The 25,326-nt window shown below is 34.1% G+C and overlaps 2 protein-coding genes and 1 pseudogene across 2 annotated transcripts; all 3 read left to right on the plus strand.

The window, feature by feature from the left end:
* Positions 1-329: 329 nt before the first annotated feature.
* On the plus strand, positions 330-1,951 carry LOC143390176 (protein arginine methyltransferase NDUFAF7, mitochondrial-like; annotated as a pseudogene).
* A 4,436-nt stretch (positions 1,952-6,387) lies between these two features.
* On the plus strand, positions 6,388-7,335 carry LOC143391643 (olfactory receptor 4A16-like). Its single transcript, XM_077108705.1, has one exon. It carries the CDS (start codon positions 6,388-6,390, stop codon positions 7,333-7,335), a length of 948 nt encoding a protein of 315 aa, XP_076964820.1.
* Positions 7,336-16,054: 8,719 nt separating this feature from the next.
* LOC143391644 (olfactory receptor 4A15-like) lies at positions 16,055-18,175 on the plus strand. The gene is made up of 2 exons (XM_076844403.2): positions 16,055-16,081; positions 17,219-18,175. The coding sequence occupies exon 2, from the start codon at positions 17,222-17,224 to the stop codon at positions 18,173-18,175; it is 954 nt and encodes a 317-aa protein (XP_076700518.2). The 5' UTR covers positions 16,055-16,081; positions 17,219-17,221.
* The last annotated feature ends 7,151 nt before the right edge of the window (positions 18,176-25,326 follow it).

Genomic DNA, 25,326 nt, shown 5'->3' on the forward strand with positions numbered 1-25,326 from the left:
ACAGTTTTTCAGAATTAAATATATGCTCATATGCATTTTAGTACTTATTAATAAGAGAGGCACAATGCTTAGTGTTCTTTATCTTAGAAGAAAAGCATACAACATTTGGAGTTCCTGAATTCAATCATTTGTAAGGTATGTTGAAAACTGCCAAATTTTGGTAGAGCTCATTACCTGATGATCTTTACCTGGTTCAGAATTATATTTAAATAATCCTGTACCTAAGGCATTGTGAAGCAAAAGGTCCAATACATGCCTACACATATAGTGGGATTTGCTTTGTGCAGGTGATGGAAAGCCAGGTTTAGGGAATAACAGTGGAAGCTAGTATGAGCATCCCAGTGGGTGAGGTCCCCTGTGCGGCCGCTTTGGCTCCGCAGAATCTGAGCTCCAGTGGAAATTGCCCGCAGCACCTTGGTTGCTCCTTTGGTGTCTCTTGGGGCTCAGGGGCTCACCTCCAGCCTAAGGCACTAGGGACCAGAGACCAAAGTCCCGCCAGACACGAAATGGCTGTGAAATTGTGGACAGTCATTTCTTGCCTTTGGAGAGGGAAATACTTCAGCTCCGGGAATGAACTGGCAGAAAACAACTGGGTGACCCAATGCTGCAGCATCTTATGTACACAATAAAGTCTACTGGTCCCATCACGGTGGCCAAGTAAATGAAGGAGGTGTTGACCAACCTAGCCAAGGGACATTATGTACACCATGACTGCTATGAGAAAAAGGAAATTTCATTACTTCACCTGAAAGAAATCAGATCTTTGGGGAGCTAATAGGTACATGATTCATTAGTGAATGAATAAATGCTGAAAAGTGCACCTTTCTAGCTGGTGGAACTGGGGCCCAAGTTGGGGTCCCCTCACAGGAGATATTTTGAGGGTGTTCAATTTAGATCTGTGCTGAAAAACTGGGACATTTCAATACACTTGGTAGAGGTGAGCCAAAAATCAAGTGAGACTCATGCACTAACACTGACTAAAGAGAAGATCCCCTTAGAGTGAAATGCTGAATCCCTAGAACACATGAAGGGTATTTCTAAGTCTGGGATTCCAATTTCCTGGTGCCAAGACCTACAGGATGTTCAAAAGGATACAGCTTTTCTCCGGTACATGAATTTTTTGATGTTCTTCCTGTCCATAAATTTCGGAAAACACTACAAGGATGGAGAGAAGTATTCACTGATACTGATTCACAGGTTTCCTATAAATTGAGTTTTGTTTTGGCTCTTTGTACCACCCCTGCAGATGAAACAAGGGATTGTGTTGAAGTATGTCCTGATGCTAGGGTTATTATTCAGGAACTTTTTCAATACATTGCATTAACTGGAGGTGCTATACTGACTGCTGATATTGGTCATGATGGAATGAAGACACACCTTCAGAGGATTTTGTGGACACAAGCTTCGTGATGTCTTAACTGTCCCTGGAACAGCAAACCTTCCAGCTGATGTGGATTTCCATTATTTGTGCAGAATGGCATAAGAAATAGTAGCGTCTTTGGGTCCAATAGAACAAGTAACATTTTTGAAAAATATGGGTATTGATGTGCGGTTGAAGGTTCTTTTAGATAAATCAGAGGAACCATCAATGAGACAGCAATTACCTCAGGGATATGATATGTTAATAAATCCTAAGAAGAAGGAAGGAAGATTTAACTTTTTTGCCTTGCTACCTCATCAGAAACTTCAAGGTGGAAGTCATCAGGTGAATGCAGAGCAGTCAAAACTCTCTGTATCACCTGTCCACAGATTTAGAATTGATCAAAAGCCTTCATTCCAATCTAAAGTGCAGAGAAATGATGGCATTTATTTTCAAAAATTAGAACTTATTGACCTCAATAGACTCTCCAGTTCCAAGTTCCCTGCCTCTGAGCCTCAGTGGTTCTTGGGCGCAGTGAGGCTTTTGCTGAGGTGTGACTGGGTGAGGGAACTGGGGCTGTTTCCCCCTTAAGCCTGATTAAGTGTCACTTGATTTAACTAATTGTTTTATAATCTGGAAATCATAGTTTATTAATCATCACACTCTGGAATTTTTCTTTTTGCATGAGGTGTTTTTCACAGCACTGACAGTCAGCTACTCTTTCTTGGCAAGATCCAAGTCTTCTTCCTCTAGGGACTGTTCAAGGGAAGAAATCTGTTCAGGAAAGATTACCTCTTTTGAATTTGTTCCAAATATGCTAATGAACTAGTCTATGTAAAGCAGCAACTATGTAAACATTCATATACTGTGTTTGCAAACCTAAGTGGAAAGATTGATTTCTGAAACTCAGGTTCTACCCAAATATGTCTTCAGCTACGTCTGGGTCTTCAGGTGACAAATTGTTTTTGTACTCTTCATTGCTGCCTTCAGAAGTTGGTGGGCAAACTCTTTCCCCTTGGATAAGATTATAGAAAAACAGCGACATGTTTTTAATTAGAAAGAAAGGGGACTTTGACTGCTGCTGTTTGAGTGACTGCAAGATTGAAGAGATTTGCTTCTAACTGTAAGAAATCTCCATTATCAGCTATTTCATGAGATTAAGTCCCAGCCTGTGTCTTGTTAGCTGCAGTACTTAATACGTAGGCACATGAATGACCCTGAATCCTCAAAGTCAAGTCCATTTTGTTTGCTTCACCATAATTGACTGAGAAGAGAAAAATCACATAACTAATTTTAGTATTGTTAAATGTTTCATTCACTTATTTGTTCTATTAAGAAATAAGCTTGGCCAAGTTAATTTATACTAACCAGCTCAATTTTCTTGCAAACATAGAAGCTTTGTTTTTCCACAGAGAAATTTTACCAACAAGTAAGAAAACTCAACTCCCTTTATTCAGTAAATGTTTTTGAAGAGACCCATGCATTTATTATTTATTGGTTTACATTAGCTATCTGGAATATTGAGTTAATTTATGACTTATTTGTACATAAATATAACATATTTAGATAATGTCTCCCTCCCTATTGCCCATCCCTGACCTCTCTAGTAAGTGATTTTTGAATGTCCTTATACCTTAGACAAATACTTTGGACATTTTTATACTTGTAAGTCTGAGATAATGAGAAGTCAATGTAGAGATATAACCACTTGGAAATCTATAACCACTTGTAAATATTTCTAGATTCACTTATCAGTCATATGTTAATATAGGTTCCATGATCACACAAAGTTACTTGATATCTACAATCACTCTCAGTGAAAACAGCATTCATTTTTCTGGACCAAGGACAAGTCCCAAAAGGTGAGTTCATAAAACAACTGACAATGAAAGTTCCTGTGATATACTGAAATACAACTAATGTTTTAAATGTTATATATTCTTGTTTAAGGTATCTGAGTTGAATGAATGCAGCTAGCCAAACACAGAAATTAATTAGAACATACAAAGTATATATTTTTTAGTATTGCTTTTTCTAGGTCCATTATTTTTCCTTTTGCCAAATAATAATGCCTGTTAATTGTCTAATAAATAAACCAATGGATTTATTACCTTTCTTTATGAAATATTTTATTCTGCATAATATGTTAACAGAAGTATAATTGCTTTTAGATACATTTGAATTTAAAATTTAAAATTACAAGTATGTTATAATGTAAAAGAACAAGTTTCATTTGTGTTCTAGAAGATTATATGATCTTTTATATGTGAATCTTAAATTTTTCATGGCAAACCTGTTGGTACATATACATAGAGAAACCCATTCTCAGGGAAATACCTAATCTACTGTACCTAGAGAGATTTAAAAAAAAAATTATAAAACTGTTTCAATGAACTAGATATATTATTTTCCTATTATGGTTTTTTGTTTTTTTAAAAAAATGTGTTTGTAAGTCACATTTTTTTCTAGAAAAATATTAACAGTAGTATTAGGTTGGAAACCTAATAATGCTATCTTTTAGCTTTAATAGTAACAAATCTTTGAGACTTAAACTACAAAGCATATTTTATGTACCCTATGCAAATAATTTCCAGTAGAATATTTATTCTACTGAAAGCATTGATGATTAAGGAGATTAACATCACAGAAAATAAGATGTGAAAACAAGAGATTTGGTCATGGACTACACTGTAACCTTAAGTTTTTCAACAGGTCTGCCTTATTAGAGATTTGCCTCTAATAGTAAGAAATCTCTAGTATCAGATATTTTATGAGATTAAGTCCCAGCCTTTGCCTTTTTAGCTGCAGCACTTAATAGATAGGCACATGAATGACAGCTCCTGGATCAGGTGAAAGCAATAATGTGACTAAGATGTGTAGGATGCTCATCAGAGCTGGCTTCTAAAGAAAACTCTTTCTGCACATGTCCTTTTCCAGTACCAAGTCCATGTGAACAGAATTCTCTTGTTTGCTTCTAGTTTAAATATGTTTAATCATAGGTAAATATCACTTTTGCACATATATACATATATAGGTATACACACACACACACACACACACACACACACACACACACACACACATATATATATATATATATATATATATATATATATGAGATTTCTTAACATATATTATTTATCCCATGTCCAAAAAGGTGTTCATGGATCATAGGAATGTAATTCTTTATATCCTAGATTGTACCTATTAAGTTGACTGAGATCCTGATGATTTATTCTGATCCAATGTTTACAGTGAAACATTCAAAAAGTTAATGATGGTGTCTTTATTTAGATTTTAACCACATGTCCAACAGTATTCTAAGGACTCAACATATAATAAAGAGGTAGTTGCTAAGGGAATCCCCATGATAAAATTGATGCAATGGAGACACAGGGAAGTTTATTCATCTGCCCATGGTCACATGGACATAAGTGAATAAAACAGGAATTATAATGCAACCAATGCATCTCCAAAGTTAGTGGTATTCTTCATGGTGCTTTGTTTTCTCGCCAAGCAAGTCTTGGGTCCTATCTTGTGCACAGTGAGAAACTCAGAGTTATCATTTGGTCACTATAGTTATCATGCCCCATAACTACTGGCTGGCATCTTTCTTTCTTTCTTTCTTTCTTTCTTTCTTTCTTTCTTTCTTTCTTTCTTTCTTTCTTTCTTTCTTTTTTTATTAATTACACATGACAGTACAATAATCTTGACCATTTGGCTGACATCTTTCAAGCAACAGTCATAAGCTTGGAAATTGCTATTTAAAAATAAAATACAAAAAACAAATGTCAGCAGAAAATAACAAATTTGTGCTGTACTAATAATGTTGGAAGTAGTTGGACTGGAAAGGATTCTGGGATCATCTAGGTCAATTTCTATATTTTACAATGTGTAAGTTGAGACATATTGATAAATGCATTTAGAACATAACTGAAACTCATGCCCTCTCCCATTAAGTATGGATTTTCCCCTTGAGTATGCTGCTTCTCAGCGTATGTATACTAAAATTCTATTTTTGAGCATTATCAGTCCCTAAAAATCTTTGCATATACGACATTGTCCCACTATTCACTTCCTCTATTTTCAGTTACTATTTCCTCTTCCTTTACTGCCTATGTTACTCTAAGATTTCTGAGAATAAAATACTGGCACCTCATGTAGTAATTGATAATAGTCATTTGATCAGTTTAGTTTAAAAAAAATGGTGAAATCAGGATAATGAATGAGTATGCATTAAGAATTTTGATATATGCAAAAATAAAATTGGCAGAATTATAGCTTCTGAAATGGATGACAGAGTAGATGAAATAAATGCCATAATAAGCAATGAGTTAATTACTCATGTAGCTATTTGATACACTTTAAAGTCCAGTATTGTGAAACTTAATGAGAGATTTCCGAAGACTAAACATCCTTTGAGATATGAAAGACTGATCATCTAATTAATCACAAATGCAATTGTACTGAGTCAGATATTTCAGAAGAAGTGTTAATTCTGATGCTATGTAAATATTGCTGTGATAATATTGTAAAATGACCCCCCTCAGATACTACCAACTCAAAGGACTGACTTTACATAACTTCATATTTTTAGAATTTATTGTTACTAATAGTGAATAGGTATTTGAAAGCAAGAAACCTTTCCCTATTCATGATTGTTGACCTCTGTGCCATGAAGGAACATATTTTCAATATGAATTTTTAAATATGTGAATGACTATTGGGCTTTTGACTACTCTTCTCTATGGAATATCAGCAAAGGTTTAGAGAAAGAACCACTAAACTTTAGGCCCCAAGAAAAATTATTGGGAGGAATAGAATTGTCTACAGAAAGTCTACTGGGTTCCTTGGAAGAGAACCTCAACAGACGGTTACTGAATGCTTATTGTATTTTCACCATTATAGAAGGTAGATGAAGATATGCTCCATGACATGGCAGATTTATCGACCTGTTCATGATTTCACGGCAGTATCTGTTCTCCTGAACTCTCATCTCTGAAGCAAGCCTAAGAGTAGAAGAATAAATGGGACAGAGTAATAACGTCACAGAATTTGTCCTCCTGGGCCTCACCCAGGATCCTGATGGACAAAATGCATTATTCACCATGTTTTTACTCATCTACATTGTGACAATGGTGGGCAACCTGCTCATTGTGGTGACTGTCATTGCCAGCCCCTCTTTGGACTCCCCAATGTATATCTTCCTTGCCTATCTGTCACTCATGGATGCTGTCTACTCCACTGCTGTCTCACCCAAGATGATTATAGACTTACTCTATGATAAAAAGACGATTTCCTTCCCAGCATGCATGGGCCAGCTCTTCATAGAACACCTATTTGGGGGTGCTGAGGTCTTCCTTCTGGTGGTGATGGCCTATGATCGCTATGTGGCCATCTGTAAGCCACTGCACTACTTGAGCATCATGAATCGAAGGGTTTGCATCCTCCTGTTGGTGGTGGCCTGGGTGGGAGGTTTTGTACACTCTGTGGTTCAGCTTGTCTTTGTTTCCCGTCTCCCCTTCTGTGGTCCCAATGTCATTGATCACTTCATCTGTGACATGTACCCATTATTAGAACTTGCATGCACTGACACCTACTTTATAGGTCTCACCGTGGTTGCCAATGGTGGAGCAATCTGTATGGTCATTTTTATCCTTCTCCTGATCTCCTATGGGTTCATCCTAAACTCCCTTAAAACCTACAGCCTGGAAGGGAGGCGCAAAGCCCTGTCCACCTGCATCTCCCACATGACAGTGGTCATCCTCTTTTTTGTTCCCTGTATTTTCATTTATGTTAGACCTGTTTCCACCTTTCCTATTGATAAACCCGTAAGTGTGGTGTTTACAGTTATCACTCCCATGTTGAATCCTCTAATATACACCTTGAGAAATGCAGAGATGAAAAATGCTATGAAAAAACTCTGGTGTAAGAGATTAACCACAGGTAAAATAAGAATGGATCCCCCACACTGAATCCTTTAGATACTCATTCTGAAACAAGACATAGGTGGTGAATTCTAACAAAAGTTGATGTGGTCTACTCAACGTATTCTCCAGGAATGCTTCTTTTATTTATAATTATCAAAGTGTAGAATAAATTATCTTTTGAGTATAGGATCAACTTTGAAGAGAATTAGGGATGATAAATAAAAGGTATGGGTGTTTGTTCTACTATAAGTAAAAATAAGAAGCTCACCTTAAAACTTCATTTTTTCAATTTATATTAAAATATTTTTTAAAAAAGAAAAGAAACTACTTTTGAAAATTTGATATCATCCTAATCAACGAGAAAGCAATTCAGCTAGTAGATAAATTTCTGGAGCCAAAAGAATAATTCTTAAATTTTAATACTCATCATTCTATCAATATGGCACATTTCTGTAGCTGCATATATGTTTTGTTTAAAGATTAATTTTATTTTGTGGTCAATGTCTATGAAATTTTAGTTTATGATATTTGGATGGAAATTTTTTTTGTTTAAGATATTAGCAGAGAATGATTTTGTCAGTGGTGATGTCAGTGATGAAAACAGATTTGAATTCTTGATTACAAGTCAGGTACTTTGTTTTATAAAAACATCTAACTCAAGTTGTAAACATTTTTGTCATTCTCTGACCTAGTGATCATGTGCAGTTTTACCACTCTTCAAAGAATAGGTAAAGCTTCTTATTTTGTCTTCATAATGCTAAAGATATTATTAAAGAAACAATGCTTTGCTTAAGTCCCTGTCCCTTAAAACTTGTATTCAACTTAAAAATTTATAAGCTTAAATTAATATTTTATAGTACAAGTGAAATTGTGCAAAAGCCCAGTTTTCCTCAGTCTGCAATTATTTTGGAACATCACAAAGAAGATAGAATTGCTTTGATTGCAATTTGGATCATCATGTATGCTGTGTAAGAGTTTTCTAATTGAAAGAAATTCTTTCATGTGCAAAAGGCTGTTCATGCATTGTGTTTCACAGGTAATTGTGTTTTTTTCCAAATGTTGCATTTTAAGTTGAACTCCTACCTCAGTGTATGACCGTCCTATCAATAGTTCCTGACCATGTGAATTGTTGGGTTCAAGACTTTGAGCTCATTGTGATTTTAGTTTGTAATCCATATGTTACTGAGCTGAACATATTCACATTTGGAAAACATCCATTTTTTAAAATAATCTTTCATGAAATATGTATCTATGTTTTTTGTTAAATTTCCACATTGTTTTTACATTATTTTTAAATTGATGAAGTCCTTTAGGAATCCTGTGTACAAATTCTGTATTGATTATCTATATTGTAAATTCTCCTTTTTGTATTTTATTTTTATGGTATTATTTAATTTGATGAATGAGAACTTTTTAATCTTATTTTTGTTTTTATTTTAATATATTTTATTCAGTTTCAAATTGAAAAATAAACATTGTATATATTTATGATATAAAGTACATTGTTTTGAACTATGTACACTTTGTGGAATGGCTCTTCAGAATTTAAGCTAATTTACATATGCATTTTCTCATATAACTAGCATTTTTGTGGTGAGAACGCTTACAATCTACTCTTTCAGCTGTTTTCAGTAACAGATTTTTTTTTTTATTATTAACTATGGTCACCATGTTGTACAATAGGTCTCTTGAGTTTATATTTCTCTTGTGTGATTGAAAATATCTATCCCTTGACCAGCATCTCCCCATCTCCCTTAGTCTAGGCTCTGGTAACCACTATTCTGCTATTTCTGAGTTCAGCCTTTTAGATTCTACATATAAACACAAATTCACAGTGTTTGCATTTGTACACCTGACTTATTTAACTTAATATAATGTCCTGCAGGCTCATCTATGTGACCCTGTATGAAAGAATGTCTTTGTTTTATGAATGACTACTATTCCCTTGTGCATTTACCACCTTTTCTTTATCCACACATCTTTCCACTGATGGACACTTGGCTTGATTGCATATTTTTTCTATTGTCAATAATGCTGCAGTGAAAATAGATGTGCAGATGTCTCTTAGAGATACTGATTTCATGCACTGTAGGTACAGACCCAGGAGTGGTATTGCTGGATCTGTGATGATTTAATATTTAATTTTTGAGGAAACTCCACGCTGTTTATTTTTCCTTACAATATAAAGTCTTACAGACAGTGTGTAGTGCAAGCTTTCCCTTTATCACATCTCCAGCAACACCTGCCTTTCATAGTTTTGATAATAGTCAGTCTATACCTGTGAGGTTGTCTCTCCTTATGGTTTCAATTTTCATTTCTGTTGTGATTAATGATTTTGACTCTTTTCCCATAAATCTGCTGGTCTTAAGAAATGATTATTCAGATTCTTCACCCATCTTAAAATCAGGTTGTTTATTTTCTTACCATTAATACTGTCATTATCAATTTTCTTTTGTCCTAAAAACATTTATAATACATTTCTAAAAAAAAATCCTCCTGTGTTCATTGTATCTAATGTTTAATATTTGTGCATTTTTATACTACCTTCTTCAGATTTGATTGCTACTATGCCAATATTCTTTATATTTTAGTTCATATACACAGAATTTGATTAAACTACCATCACTCAATACTCTTAATAAAACAATGTATTCTAACATTATTATTAGAATTTCATAAGGTTGCATAAATCTTCCAGGATTTTTGGCTATAATGTCTTTAATGTATAATTAATTTGGAAAAGAATTGACATCTTAATCACATTGAATCATTCTATTTGGAAACATGAACTGTCTCTCTGTCTATTTATATAGGTCTTTGAGATTCTTCAGTAATTCTTTTTGTTTGTTTTCATCATATAAATCTTTCACTTTTTTGATTGACTTTATACTTTGTAATTTGGGTTGCTTTATCTTAACATATCCTTTCCACATTTTATGTTCTACATTACTGTGACTTGTATTCAAGAAAATTTAACCTCCAATTCAGTCACTTTACTCACCTCCCTTACAAAATAGAACAGCTTTCCAGTTGACTCTTTTGAATTTGCTAGATTAAAAAATAATACCATTTTAGCCCAGCATGGTGGCACAAGCCTATATTCCCAGAAGCTTAGGAAGCTGAATCAGGTGGTGCGTGTGTTCAAATCCAGCCTCAGAAAAAGCAAGGTGCTAAGCAACTCAGTGAGACCCTGTCTCTAAATAAAATACAAAATAGGGCTGAGGATGTGGCTCAGTGGCCATGTGCCCCTGAGTCCAATCTCTTGTACTCTCTGATCCTCCCCAAAATGATACCATCTTAAATACTGATTCTTCTTTCCAGTATTTTTGTCACACATCTATTTATTACATCATTATAATGGCTAGTATAGGAAAACAGGGATTCATAACTGCAAAGCTCAAATTCCCATCTCAGTTGGTCCCTTTGCTTCATCACATTTCTCATTCCCACCTGCATGCTTGTGAGGAATAATCTGAGAGTTAACACATTTTCTTTTAAAGGTGAAAACGTGGATTATATGGATATGCATACATAGGGCTGATCTCAGGCAGAACGTTGCTCATTATAGTCATCCGAGGGTGATCCTCAAAGGGAGCAGTGACTGGAATATTCAGGGTTAAATCTAGGATGATGCTTGAATTTAGTCACTATGTTTGCACAGTTTATTTTACTTTAGAATTGCCGTTTAGTAGTGATTTAGTTTGCCTAACAATTTGAGAAGTATCACCCTTTTTTTTGTGGAATGTGTTTCAAATTTGATACTTTCTTTCTTATGAGGTTAAAGTTATACATATTTGACAAGCATGCTACATCATGGCTGATCTCTGCCTGCTTCTAGTTACTGGTTGAATTAAGTTCAGCCTAATTACTATGAGCTAGATATCTCTGAGGCCATTTGTACTGCAAAATTCCTATAATATTGGCCTCCAATGTGTCTACATTCATATGAATCTCTCCTTTTGTATATTCCAGTTTTATTACAGGTGTTATTTTCCCACACACACCAATAAATCATATGCACCTGAATCTCTACAAGAAACAATTGCTTTGGAGAATGAAATTTACAAATTTTTGTAAAAGTTTTCTTTGCTTTTTAGTTCTTTGGAAGAGGTCATGAGTTGAATTGTTTTATTTTCATTTGCTGGTTTCTTATTACTACTGCTTTGTTGGAGTTACAGTCATTTTTGTCTTGGCTTCAGTTTGAGGTCCCTAAGCATGATTTCTATATGGATAGAGCATAGGAGGAATAGACAAACTCTAGATAGGGCAGAGGGGTTGGAGAGGAAGGGAGGGGCCTTGGGGTAATTAATGATGGTGGAATGTGATGATCATCATTATCCAAAGTACATGTATGAAGACACAAATTGGTGTGAATATACTATGTATACAACCAGAGATATGAAAAATTGTGCTCTATATATGTAATAAGAATTGTGATACATTCTGCTGTCATATATAAATAAAAAATAATAATAATTTAAAAAGAAAAAAAAAGAGTTGAGAGCTCTGGGTGTCCCAGACAACATCTAGTTCACAAGTGTCCTCTCTTATTTATTCATTTTTTATGTAGTAAAAATTTTAAATAGGGAAATAAGAATGAGAATATCTTTATACTTTATTGTTCTTCTTTCTTTCTTCAGAACCCCCATTTTCTCATTTCCTTCTTTTCCTTTGTCAACAAGTCTCCCAAGAGTGCTTTTCGTTCTGCTCATTCTCATTTTCCTCAGAAGCAATATCTATTTGAGAATGACATGTCAAAGAGAAACTTGCTCTTTGCTCTTAGATTACTATTTTTCTATTAACTTTCCTAAAGTTAACATCCAGGAGAGGCCTCTGAAAATATACAGTATACTGGAAGAATCATGTGAAAAGTATCCATTCTCTGGGGCACACTTCCTCGGTGAATTTAATTTGGAACAAGTGACCTTGGGGACCATTTGAACATCTCAGGGAAGTATTTTGGTTTTCATTGTTTATTACTGTGCCTAGTCAAATCTTTTCTTACCTGGGAGAAAAAAAATCTCTTTGGGTATTAATGTTACTGTCAAGATGGAAAATAAAGGCCACAACAATTGCAAACATGAGCCATATTAACACTGTTGTGTTGATGCTTTCGAAATATGCAAAAAATTCTATGTTTTAGATTCTCTAGTATTGTGCAGTATTGACTAAAAAAATAGGCTTGTTCAATTTGGTCAGCAAACATAGCAATTACATTTTTTTATTTATATTCTCAATTGCAACTCTCAAATTTGATGATCTATTAAGCATATTGACTGATTATTCTTGAAGTCAAGTCTAGATGAATCTATAATTTAAACTGTAAAAAAACTTTTGAGAGTATATGCAGACTACAGGAGTTATGTTTCTGTGTGACAAAGCATTTATAGCAGTCACCTCTGTATTGGCATGGTAGCAGTCCTGACTTACCATCATCAGACTCAGCCATCATCTTTTAGGACCAAAGGTAAAAGCTGCAGAAGCGTGTATTTGGAGCCAGTGATCAAAGAGGTAACATCATTATGAAAGCTCATCACTAATATTATCAATAGGGAAACACAGGCTTATTTGAATGAGTTGCATAACTTTCTTAAGAAGCATATTTTATAATTTACTTAAAAAGTTTTATGCCAAAACCAAGAAAAGAGTGGATTCATTGTTTTTCATTTCATAAAATGTTGCTAGAATAAGTACAATGGCAATAGTTTGCTCCATGTTTTGCATTAGAGATATTTTAAATACATACAAAAATAAAGAAAACCCATGGTACAATATAATAGTGTAGCATGACACAAATTTATTATCTTTATATTTTGTAATATAAAACATACAATATATATTTTATATAATTTAGAGAATATAATAAATTACTTGTTTTTATAAATTGTCACCTTGAATATGGCATAAAATATTATTCCATTGTAGGTATATGCCATGATTTGTTTATCCATTTATTAGATGATGGACATCTGAGTGGTTTCCACCTTTAGGCTACTGTAAAAAAATGTTGGTATGAACATCAGTGTATAAATGCTTTTTCTTTTCTTTATTTGCTATTCCTTTTAGGTATATGCCCCTAACTAACATCTAGATATGTAAACTCCATAATATCATATGAATTGAATATCAAAACTTACATTTTGAAGTATAAATTAGAAACCTTTCATTGTAAAATGTGAAACCTTGTGTTCAGAGAATTTAATTGATGAACCCACATTTACTCTTTCAAAGGATGTTGCAGTGGGAATAGAAGTTATGAATGTTGTGCAAGATCTATGGAATATTAAACAAAATGCCTTTTTTCCTATGTGTCAATTGTATGGACATGTTCTCATGTCTAGAGTCCTAAAAATGTAGTGAATGCAACTGGGCATATGACATTATGCACCCCATTAACCCTCTCATTAAAAAGATTCCTGAATTTAAATTTAGTTTCAATGATGAATTTCAAAGATAGTTATGTGTATGGAGAAAGAAAACAATGGATTTTCCTACAGTGATGTGATTGGTAAAGGAGAGATACTTTCCCTACCTGTATACAATGTATGTAATCAATCAATCCATTCTCCAGGAAATTAACCATCTCCACTGGGATTTGAGGAAAATTCATACAACTTTAAAAAGATGTGGCTTTAATTAAAAACTATATGGGGAAACAAATAATACTAAATAATATCTTAAACTTATCGTGTTCCCTATTTACCAGACATTTTGCTGAGCTCTTACCTGCATTATTTGATCCTTAAAATTTTGCTATATGTTAGATGCTCTTACAATTTTCATTCTGCAGACAATGTTGAGTAATTTATCCAAAATTCAGCATGGGAAAACAAATTCTGAGGCTCAAATTCCAAACCAGAATTTAGAATCTGATATCTAAAAATCCACACTAGTGCAGGCAGCCCAGCCTAGCCATGCAAAATAACTAGGCAAAGCAAAACAAAACTGGCAAACACTTTATATGTATGAGACAGGAAGCCCTACCCCTTGGTTATTACTTTCTTCTATTGGTTCTAAAAGTCCATTCAACTGCATGCAGGTTTTATAAACAGCAATTTAATTTTCTATGAAGAAATCAACTAGGAAAAAAATGTGGCATTTCTTTAAAAATCATTTTGTTTCAATGATATCTAATGAGCTGATTTGATTTTTATTAGGACCTGAAATTTTAGCTATATCATTTCTATTATTGTTCAATCTTTGGAAAAAGCTATTGTTTATAACAAGTTTTATCATTACAAAGTATAGAATTTTGTGACATTAAGAAAAATCAATGATTTTAACAGTCCATATTAATAATGACCTTAAGAATATTTTTAATACTGAAATATTTATGGAGCAGTTACAATGCTATATATAAAAAAGTTTTGTAAGGATTTGTCAGGTCAACAGGAGAGAACTTTCTACCAGAAGTCATCCCTAAATGCTCAGAAGCTCCTGTTAATGGTCTTTACTTTTCATTATAAATATAGACATAGAATCATAACTGTGAATGAAGATACTTAGTTTTGTACATATGGAGTATCAGAAGACACAAGGTGGAACTTTTTCTATAGGCATTTGGTCTTTTTTGTTGACACCTAAGTTCAGAACCTGATTTTTCACTTTTCTTTGGCTTGTAAGTATGAAGATTTCCAGAAACAAGTGCTGATATTAATGACCCCTTTAGGGCCACCTCCTTATTGATAGCCCAGGAGATGTAAGGCATCTCTATTCTGAATTCATTAGGCTCACTGTCCCGCAACAAACTTCTTACAAATTTTGAAGCATATTCCTTTCATTCAGTTTATGCTCTTTGTTGGTCTATCTGTTTGTACTCAGTTATCTCTTATTCTTGATGCCCATAATTTTACTCTCCCTCAGATGCTTAAGTGTAGCTTTGCTTGTCCTGAAACAGAAAAGATAGAATACTACCCTGACTTTCACAAATGACCACTGAAAAGGAGCATATTAAAAATAATCCTGCCAACAAGAAATTGCACATATTATACATAAGACTAGCCCAGGATTAGGTCTGAAAGGTCTGATACAGTATTTCTTTTCCTCAAGTAAGAATGAAAGTCTTTAATTCAGCATGAACTCAGATAGCCAAGAACTACTAATATGAACAAAATACTTCCTGAAATGATGACCTATAAGATTACCATTAAACAGGGACGAGAGGTGGGAGGGAATGGGAGAGAGAAGGGGAATTGCACAGAAGATTGAAGGAGACCCTAATTGTTATACAAAATTACATATAAGATGGTGTGAGGGGGAAGAAAAAAAAGAGAGAGAGAGAAATGTGTTACAGTAAATGAGGTAGAGAGAGGTGATGGGAAGAGAGGGGAGGGGAAGGGAGGGAAGGGGAGGGGAGGGGAGAGGAGGGGAGGAGGGATAGGAAGGGCAGCAGAATACAACAGACTCTAGTATGGCAGTATGTATAAACGTGGCTGTATAACCAATGTGATCCTTCTATCTGTACACGTGGAAAAATAAGAATTCATACCCCATTTGAATCAAATGTATGATATGTCATACATTTTTGATCAACTAATAAAAAAAAGAAAATACATGTTGGCAAGAAAAAAAATCTTTAAAGTAGGCTAAGTCAACTTGATTAATATAAAAATGATCTACCAGAAAAAAATGTGACCATGTTATTTCAGACAAAGCTGTCAATGATGAGCATTCAGAAACTCATACATGTAAAAATACCACAGCATTTCCAATAAAGAATAAAGGTAGTAAACAATTTTCCCATGATGACTTAACTAAAATCAACAAATATTTTCATACTATTAGTATAAAGTTCTTTCTACTTTCCCATGATTCTGCTTTAAATCTTTGACTTCTGAATTGATTCATCAAATGTAAACAAATATGAAAAGTAGGGAAAATGTCTATGCATTGTCCATTCACTTTGATGTGCATACTGAGATTTTCCTCATAATTCTGCTTCAAATCTATGACATTCTGAATTGATTCATTGTTAGCTGAAGTCATTGTTGTGGTGGTGAAAGCCCATGATTGATATGTGGCCATCTGCAAATCTGTTGCAGGTTTGCAATAACTTATGATGCAAGAAATGTCAATTCAGTTTGTGTGTGTGTGTGTGTGTGTGTGTGTGTATTAATGAAATCCATTGTTTTAATCCTATTTTCAAGATTGGGCATATATTAATTTATTTATCTTTCCTCTGTTGATTTCTGGCAAGCTTTGAAATTCAGTTTAATTAAATAAAGCCTAATAAATTTTCAGGGAGCACTCACCATGTCCTGGTTCCTTAATTGCTATGAGTTAATCCTAGATTGCTAGAACTTATAGGGAAGTAGTAGATGGGAAAATATCTAAACACTGACTTATAATTTTACATTCTATTTAATAGGTATTATTTTGCATAAATATAGGAGTGAGGTAATTACTCATGAGCTTGTTTTCATGATTGCTCTTGGAGAACCAAAATGTCTTCAGGAAAGTAAAAAACTCTATAATGCTACAAATGCAGTCTTCCTGAGAGATATTCCGGAGAAAGTGTCTTTATGGATATTCAGTAGATCTTGTGGCAGATAAATCCCTTCATATACATCTGCCACCTAGAAACTTTAAGTCTCATTGTTAATGATGAAGGAAGAATTTTATGAAAATAAATACAATAATCATGGGAAGAAATACCAAATGCTCGTTTTCTACTGCAATACTCTATGTGAGGCCTTGGGGAGGAAATACTGGTGAGAAAGGCATCCCATTCTTCTTGGTATGAGTCTCCTTTTTTGATAGTGCACAGTGATTGCATTGAACACTGATTTTCATTGTGGCCTATTCCTACCTGCACACTGCATGCTCTGATCATTTCTGTTTTCAATGTATAACTTGAGATCATCTCAAATTCATTATTGGCCCTCTGCCTTGCAGGCTCTGCTGCCTGACTTTACCAGCTTCAGAAGATCACATGGAAAACAGGAACAATGTGACTGAATTTATCCTCCTGGGCCTCACCCAGAATCCTGAAGGGCAGAAAATTCTATTTGTCACATTCCTGCTCATCTACATCGTGACCATAATGGGCAACCTGCTTATCCTGGTGATCATCATAGCCAGCCAGTCCCTGGGCTCCCCGATGTACTTTTTTCTGGCTTATTTGTCTTTTATAGACACGGTCTATTCTACTGCAATTGCTCCCAAAATGATTGTAGATTTGCTTTATGAGAAAAAGACCATATCTTTCCACGCTTGTATGACTCAAATTTTTATAGATCATTTATTTGCTGGGGCTGAAGTCATTCTCCTGGTGGTGATGGCCTATGATCGATATGTGGCCATCTGCAAACCTCTTCATTATTTGACCATCATGAATCGGCGGGTGTGTGTTCTCATGCTGTTGGTGGCCTGGATTGGAGGCTTTATCCACTCCTTAGTTCAGTTTCTCTTTATTTATCAGCTGCCTTTCTGTGGCCCTAATGTCATTGACAACTTCGTGTGTGATATGTATCCCTTGCTGAATCTTGCTTGCACCGATACCTACCTCCTTGGTATTTCCATGATAGCTAATGGAGGAGCAATTTGCACCGCCACCTTCTTGATTCTCCTAATTTCTTATGGGGTCATATTACACTCCCTAAAAAAACATGGTTTGGAGGGGAAACGCAAAGCTTTCTATACCTGTGGTTCCCACATCACTGTGGTTATTTTATTCTTTGTCCCCTGTATCTTCCTGTATGCAAGGCCCAATTCCACATTTCCCATTGACAAATCCATGACTGTGTTTTTGACTTTCATAACTCCCATGTTGAACCCCCTAATCTATACCCTGCGGAATGCAGAAATGAAAAACGCCATGAGGAAACTTTGGAGTAAAAAAGTGACAGTAGCTGGGAGAGGGCTGTATCCCTGGTGCAGAACATGAAGGTTATTCTTTTTCAGAAACAAAGAGTACTTTCACTTTCCACAATTCCTTTTTTATTCCCATTCTCTTTTGGTAACTTAGCCTTTTTATTCTGAATCAGCCATATCAATTAATCTTTAAGTGGGATGTGTTATGCCCTTTAGAGACTAACAGAACTGCATGGGTTTAATACCTTGTATGTGTAATATAATATTTTAAGATTATTTGGTGGACAATAATATCTTTTTATTTCAAGTTCTTTTAATTTTCTTTCCTATTTTTTGAATTTGAAAGTTTATTTTTAATTGACATATGATAATTTATATATATTTATGGGATACAATATGGTGTTTAAATCCAAGTATACATCATAAAAGTTTCAGTTAAGTTAATTAGCATCCATTACATCACTAACATCATTTATTTTTTTGGTGAGAATGCTAAAATCTTTTGTGTAGGGATTATGAAGCTTCCTTGCACACAAAACAGGTGAACCAATAGAACTCATTCCCTTTGGTTCAAGAGAAGGACATTTCAAATTTAAATGTTCTGATTGCTTAAAAACCATTAATCTAGGGGTTTGCATAGTGCTTGTCTAGAATCATGAGGTCCTGAGATCAATCCCTGGCACTGAAAACAAAAACAACAACAGAATCCTGTCAATCTAACCATAAAAACAGGTTTTGGTCAACTGGATGAATTTCAAATTTTATACCATGTGTTCAGAGCTCAAGAGAAACTAACGAGAAATCAACTTAGTTAACTTTGTACTATGTGAAGATAAGATACTCATGTAGCAAGTGGTTGAATTTGTACCTTCTGACCAACTTTTGAAGATTCTGTTCAATCCCACTGTATATATGCAGATCAACTAGGTTCTTCCAATAGAAATGAAACTTATTTAAATATCTCAAACCACATTGTAACTGCCAGACCTGCCTATATTAAATCCAATTCTTTGGGAGCAGTTATTTATGCTTTAACACGATGAATAGTAAATGGTTTGGGAACAGATTGTTATATTTTACACAATGAATTCCCTTCTGATTCTCTATAAATTGTATGTTCTTTTTGACTTGAATGGTAAATCAAAGATGTTTCTCTGTCTTTGCTATGTAGTACATTTGGAGATCTAACGCTGTGTTTCAAAGACCATTTTTTAAAAAGCTCTGGCATTACATGTTAGGCCTTATTGAAAATTCTACATCTAACATGTACAATGAAAAAACTGACTTTTCTTTCTCCATCCTTTTCTTAACTTATAATGGATTTACTTGAGGTACTTAGCAATAGTAACACCTCCAGTTTTTCAGCATATGTGGAGTAAAAACCAGTGTGAAATTTCATTTCTTATTTAATGGATAAAATAAAAAGTACTCTGGTTATTTTCATGAGAAAGGAATCCAATACAGAGAATGAAAACCTTTGCAATTATTGGAATTGGAGAATCTGGCACCTGGGTACAGGTGACCATTGAGTTCTCGGACCCAAGGGGCTCATGGGGCAGAGATGAAGAAGCTGGACTCAGAAGAAAGCCCTTGTGTCTGCTTCTTGAAGTTCTTCCTTGCCATGTCGTATATGATGTTAACTTCCTCTAAAAATTTCAAGTTTTGCTTTTCAAATTTAATCCCTTATATTTGAGTTTTCCTATATAGTATGAGATGAAAACACACTTTGCTTTCTTATATAAGTGTTTGATTTTCCCAGGATGTTTATTGAGTAGCCAGATTCCACTACACTGAAATGCTACCCTTTCATACTTAAAAGTCTATATAACAATTCTTATTCTTTATTTTCTGTTTTGTTCATTTAATTTGTCTATTTGTGAGCCAATACCATAATACCTAATTTGCTGTAGAATTTTAGATACTATTGCTGTGTATAAATCACCATAATATTTAGTGGCCCGCAATACCAACCTGTTACTATATCAGGTGGTTTCTATGGTTCAGGAGTTTATAAGCAGTTCAGCTGGGTACTTCTATCTTACAATATCGGGTTCAGTCAGAAATTGGTTGGTGCTGGTTATAGAAAAGGATCTTACATGTTTGGTATATCTTGAACAGTGGGGGAGGGGGTAAAATGGTGGGTGCTCTCCTTGGACATCTCTCTCTTTTTTATATGATCTCCATATGCTCTCTCAAGCATGCTAACTTCAGGGTAATGGAACTTTTTTTTTATGTTGGCTCAGAGGTCTAAAGAGCATGAGTCCCAAGAAAGTGAGCCAAGTAGAAGCTGTATTGTTTTAATTTTCATACTGTGTTGGTTATTTTTATTTATATATAACATTGTGGTTCGTTTTGACATGTTTATAAAAGCATGGAATATAATTGGCTCTAATTTAGTCCTATTACTCCCCTTTTTCCTCCTTTCCTCCATTGCCCAGCCCCTTCCCTCCGCTGTATTAATCTTTCTGCTGTATCTACCACTTCATTCCCCACAACACCAAGGTAGAATAGCATGACAGACATGGGATAACCCCAACAGATGCTTATGTTCAGAAAGAAGAGAAATTGGATGCACACAGGAGTGACTCTTCTACAGCAATCTTGAAACCACTTAGGTATATAATGTTGTTAACATTCCTTGGATATCACCAGTCCTCCTTCTGGGAGTAATTTTCCATGATTCTGGTTTCTCCCTTTGGGCTTCTGAGTGTGTTTTCTGAGCTCTCCATTATTTCCCCACAAGCCATAGCGTGTGTCCCTAGTTAGTAGTTTTTTCAGCCTGATTCTTTTCATAGTAGGTTGGAGGTCCAAAAGACTATTGCATTTCATTTCAAATGTTCCTTTTTGTTTAAACTTATATAGACCTAGTACTTTTTTGGGGGGGGTGAATTTCCTAAATATATTGGGGTATATTCTATTAGGTAAATATCATTGAACTATGTTCTCCCCCCCCCCCAGAGGATCTCTGTACAGAGGCGATGAACCACCACCTCATAGACTCTTACAAGTCTTATTATTTAGAGCAAGATCTTCACAAATCTCCCTAATCGTTTTGAAGTCTGTGTCTGTTAAAAATGATAAAAACAATTTTAAATAGTTCTGTGATTTCAACCGAGTGTTTTAGAATCCCATCTCTGTTTTCATCTTTGATTACATAATCCCCACGGATATCTGTCTTTGATTTCTCCAGGAATTCATGTTTCTTAACTTCAGCATATTTTCTTATCTGAAGAGACTATAAATGAGAGGTATATTTATCTTTTAAGTTGAACAAGCACTGCTTCCTCAATTTTTTGTTGTTCTCTCTTTAGCATGTTTCAGTTTCTTGTTGAATTTTACTAGAAGCAGTTAGAAGTTGGAGCCATCCTCATATCTCTACCTAGGACCCTCCTTTGATGGTGCATCAGGGATATATTCTGTTTTTCATGTTTCTACAGGCAGCAGTACAGTGCAGTGTTCCACCACCACATGAGTAGAATCTTCTTTTCTTCTTCTATAGCACTTTTCTCACTCTGAGAAAAGTTGGCTTAACCACGTGACAGCCAACTGCAAACTAGAAATGTTAAGTTTTAAGTTATGGAGTTTTGTGTGTTTTCTTAACTGGTATTGTTGTAGCACTACTCAATAGACAAAAAAGTAATTTCCAAATATTATCATATTTACAAATGCTTTACCAAAGCTAATGTTTTATTTTTTTCTTTTCCTGATGCTTAGATAAAAATCTTCAGTTGATGTGAAATTTGTATTACCTTTTGTGTAGTATAGATATTTTTGCAATATTAATTCTTCTAATCTATGAATGTGAGATGTCTTTCCATATTTTTGAATATCCTCTTCAATTTATTGAGTCAATATTTTATAGTTTTCAGTTGTAGAGATTTTTTTCACCTTCTTGATTAACTTTATTCTTAGGTATTTTATTTAAGTTGTATAGCTATTGTAAATGAGATTGCTTCTGACCTTATAGCATGCATTTGGTAGTCTTGATTTGTTTAAAAGACCTATTATGGTGGAAGTAAGATTTTTTTTTCATGATTTCTTTTTTAGTTAGTTCATTATGGGTGCCTGCAGTGGGTCCTTATTTTTTTTTTTTAATCTACTTAGCCAGTCTCTATCTTTTATTAGAGTAATTTAATCCATTTACATTTAGGGTTGTTATTCAAAGGTAATATTTATTCTTGTCACCTTGTTAATTGGTTTCTAGCTATTTTGTATAACCTTGGTTCCTTTCTGTCATATCATCTTTGTGGTTTTTAGGATTTCTGGAGTGATTAAATTTAATCCATATATTTTTTCTTATTTGTGTATCTGCTTGGAAATGAGTTTTATAATTTTAGTTGTTTTAATGATTGAGTTATTACACTTTTGCTTCCAAATGTAGTATACTCTCAAGCATTTTAAGTCCCATCAAATAGTGATGGATTTCCTCAAACTTTGCTTGTTTAAAAAAGGCTTATTTTCATGTTATTCCTAAAGGATGCTTTGCTGTGCTTTCTTAATTTTGTTTTTCTTTTGGCACTTTTAGTATCTCATCCTATTCTCTCCTGGCCTATAGATTTTGACTGAGAAATTTGATGTTTGTCTAATGTGATTTCCTTTTTATGTGACTCAACCCTTTTGTCTTTCTAATTTGCAAATTTTATTTTTGTCTTTAACATATGATAATTTGACTACACTATACCTCAAAGAGGATCTTTTTTGGTTACATCCACTTGGGCACTTTAAGCTTTCTAGATCTGGATGTTTGTATTCCCAAGTCTTAGGATATTTTCAGCTATTATTTCATCAAATAGGGTTTCTAGGATTTTCCCCATCTTTTCTCTTTCAGGGATTCCAATAATTAAATGTTTTCCCTTAATAATGTTTCATAAATTTTATAAGCTTTCTTCATTCATTTTATTTTTCTTCTTTTTTAATTTATATTGCTGTTATTTAAAAGGACATCTCTTCAAGTTGCAAAATCCTTTTGCTTCATCTACTCTACTATTGAAGGTCTCAATCGTATTATTTATTTCATTCACTGAGTTCTCTATTTTTTATGATTTGTTTAGTTCTTTTTAATTATTCCTGTATTTTCTTTTTAATTTCTCATGCAGATCATGAATTTCTTTCCTTACTTCATTGGGCTGACCAATGAAGTACTCTTTTGTATCAAAAGATACCAAAAAAAAGTACTCTTTTGTATCAAACTCAGCTCCCTTAAATATTTTTTAATTCCTTTTCATGAATTTCATAATTTTCTTTTTTATCTGGTACTTGAGGTTATTTTTCTCTACAGGTGTCACAATTCTTTACTTTTAAATATTTCTTTGTCCCTACATTGATATCTGTGCATTTAGTGTAATAATAATGTTTCCAAATTTATGGAGCAGCTTTCATAGGGAAAGGATTTTTCTGTTTATGGGTCATGGACACTAGGTGAATAGTGTACTTTTGCTTTAACATTGTGTGAGTGCAGTATTACCATCTTTGTGTGATTTTTTCAGCATTAATCAGCATCTGTAGTATCTGTAAGTGCTTTAGGGGGATAGACTTTAGGTGTTTATAGGGGCAGTCATGCATCTTTGCTACTGGTAGGGTCACTGAGTGGCCTGGTTTGAGACCCTGTGGGACATGTATTGTGCACAGCATGGCCACTGGTGGTAGAGGGTGGTGTTGCTTAAGTCAGGGGCCAGTGAGTGGATTGGTCTTTGTGTGTTGGGGGGCATGTTGAATGCTGGGGTGTGGCAGAAGCAAGGTCAGTCCTCAGGTCTTGAGGATGTGTACTGGGCTGAGGGGATCACCAAACATGGGGTCTGAGGTAACACATTTGAAGTTCTAATGTATCACCATCTTAATACCCAATTTGGGGATTATTTTTTCCTTCCATGGTCTTTGTTTCTTTTTATTCATAATTAAATATATAATTAAATATATATTCTCCAAAAAACCCATTCAAAACTCAATATTATTATTTGTTTATTTATTTATAGGTCATATTCTGACTTCAATAATATTTTATATTTAATTTACAAGTTATATTCTGATCTCCATGGACTTGAATTCTCCTAAAACTCTCGTTTCAATAAAATATGAAATCTAGTATTATTACTTTGTTTAAGATGAACCAAAGTCCAACAATTTCCAGAGATTGTATAATTTAAAGAGATCTTAACATCAAGAAGACAACATAGTGCAAATGAAAGAAGAAGAAATTGAAGTTCAGGTCTATGATTCATTTGTTACAGAATCCTGAGTTAATGAAATAAATTATTCTAAGCCTTAGTATTTCTATCAATCAATTGTAAATTATGTATTTCATTTCATAGTGGTTTTGAGGTTGATATGAAAGTGGCTTAAAAATAATGTCTAATCAGTTTTCTTTTAATAGTGAATTTAGAACAGATAATGTGCTAGTAAGTGAATTAGAAAAATAAGTAAATAAATAAATTGGTAATTCTAAATTCTCCTGAGAGTATACATGAGAAATTCATAAAGAATCTGAGAAGCTGACATATTTCAAATTCCCAAAGGTCTTTAAAATCAGTTTTTAATGCTTCCATAATTTGGACTGAGAAACAGTCTTCTTAAAGGTGATGTGATATGTGAAGCTAAAGAAGGAATATGCTATTCAGGTAAGTTATTACTTGGGAAGTACTATGGAGCCAAGACAAAGGGAAAGCTTGAGGCCAGGCAGACTTAAATTATACCTTTGGATTTGCTCCTCAATAACGACATGCCCTGGAGCACAGGCTTACCCTCTCCGTGTCTCAATTTTTCTATCTGTAAAACAGAAGGAATAAATATCTTCCCAAAAATAGCTCTTTACAAAATATATTAAATAAAAGTGTTTTGCAGAGTGCAAGGATAAATGAAGCAGTCAAATATTATTGTTTTTGATTACCACATATAATGATAATGCTTAACCTTCACACAGCTCTTTATATTCTTTATTCACATGACTTATGAAGGAAATAGGTATAATTTCCTTAATCCTTGAACTTTTCAGAATGTGTAATATTTCTCAGATCATGAAAACTTGGGTGAGGATGAGAAAAAAACTATTGGAGCATTCAGAAGTGTACTAAATTTCTTTAAAATCATCCTTTCTAAAGCAAGAATAAATATAGTATTATAAAAGAATATTAAATACAGATAAAAAAAAAGAAAGATTAAAATATCTCTTAGTTTCACAGAGACCAAAACGTAACAAGACTGTTTTGTTACATTTATTTTCTATGTTTT

This window comes from Callospermophilus lateralis, chromosome 2, assembly GCF_048772815.1.
Source record: "Callospermophilus lateralis isolate mCalLat2 chromosome 2, mCalLat2.hap1, whole genome shotgun sequence".
Taxonomy (NCBI): Eukaryota; Metazoa; Chordata; class Mammalia; order Rodentia; family Sciuridae; genus Callospermophilus; species Callospermophilus lateralis.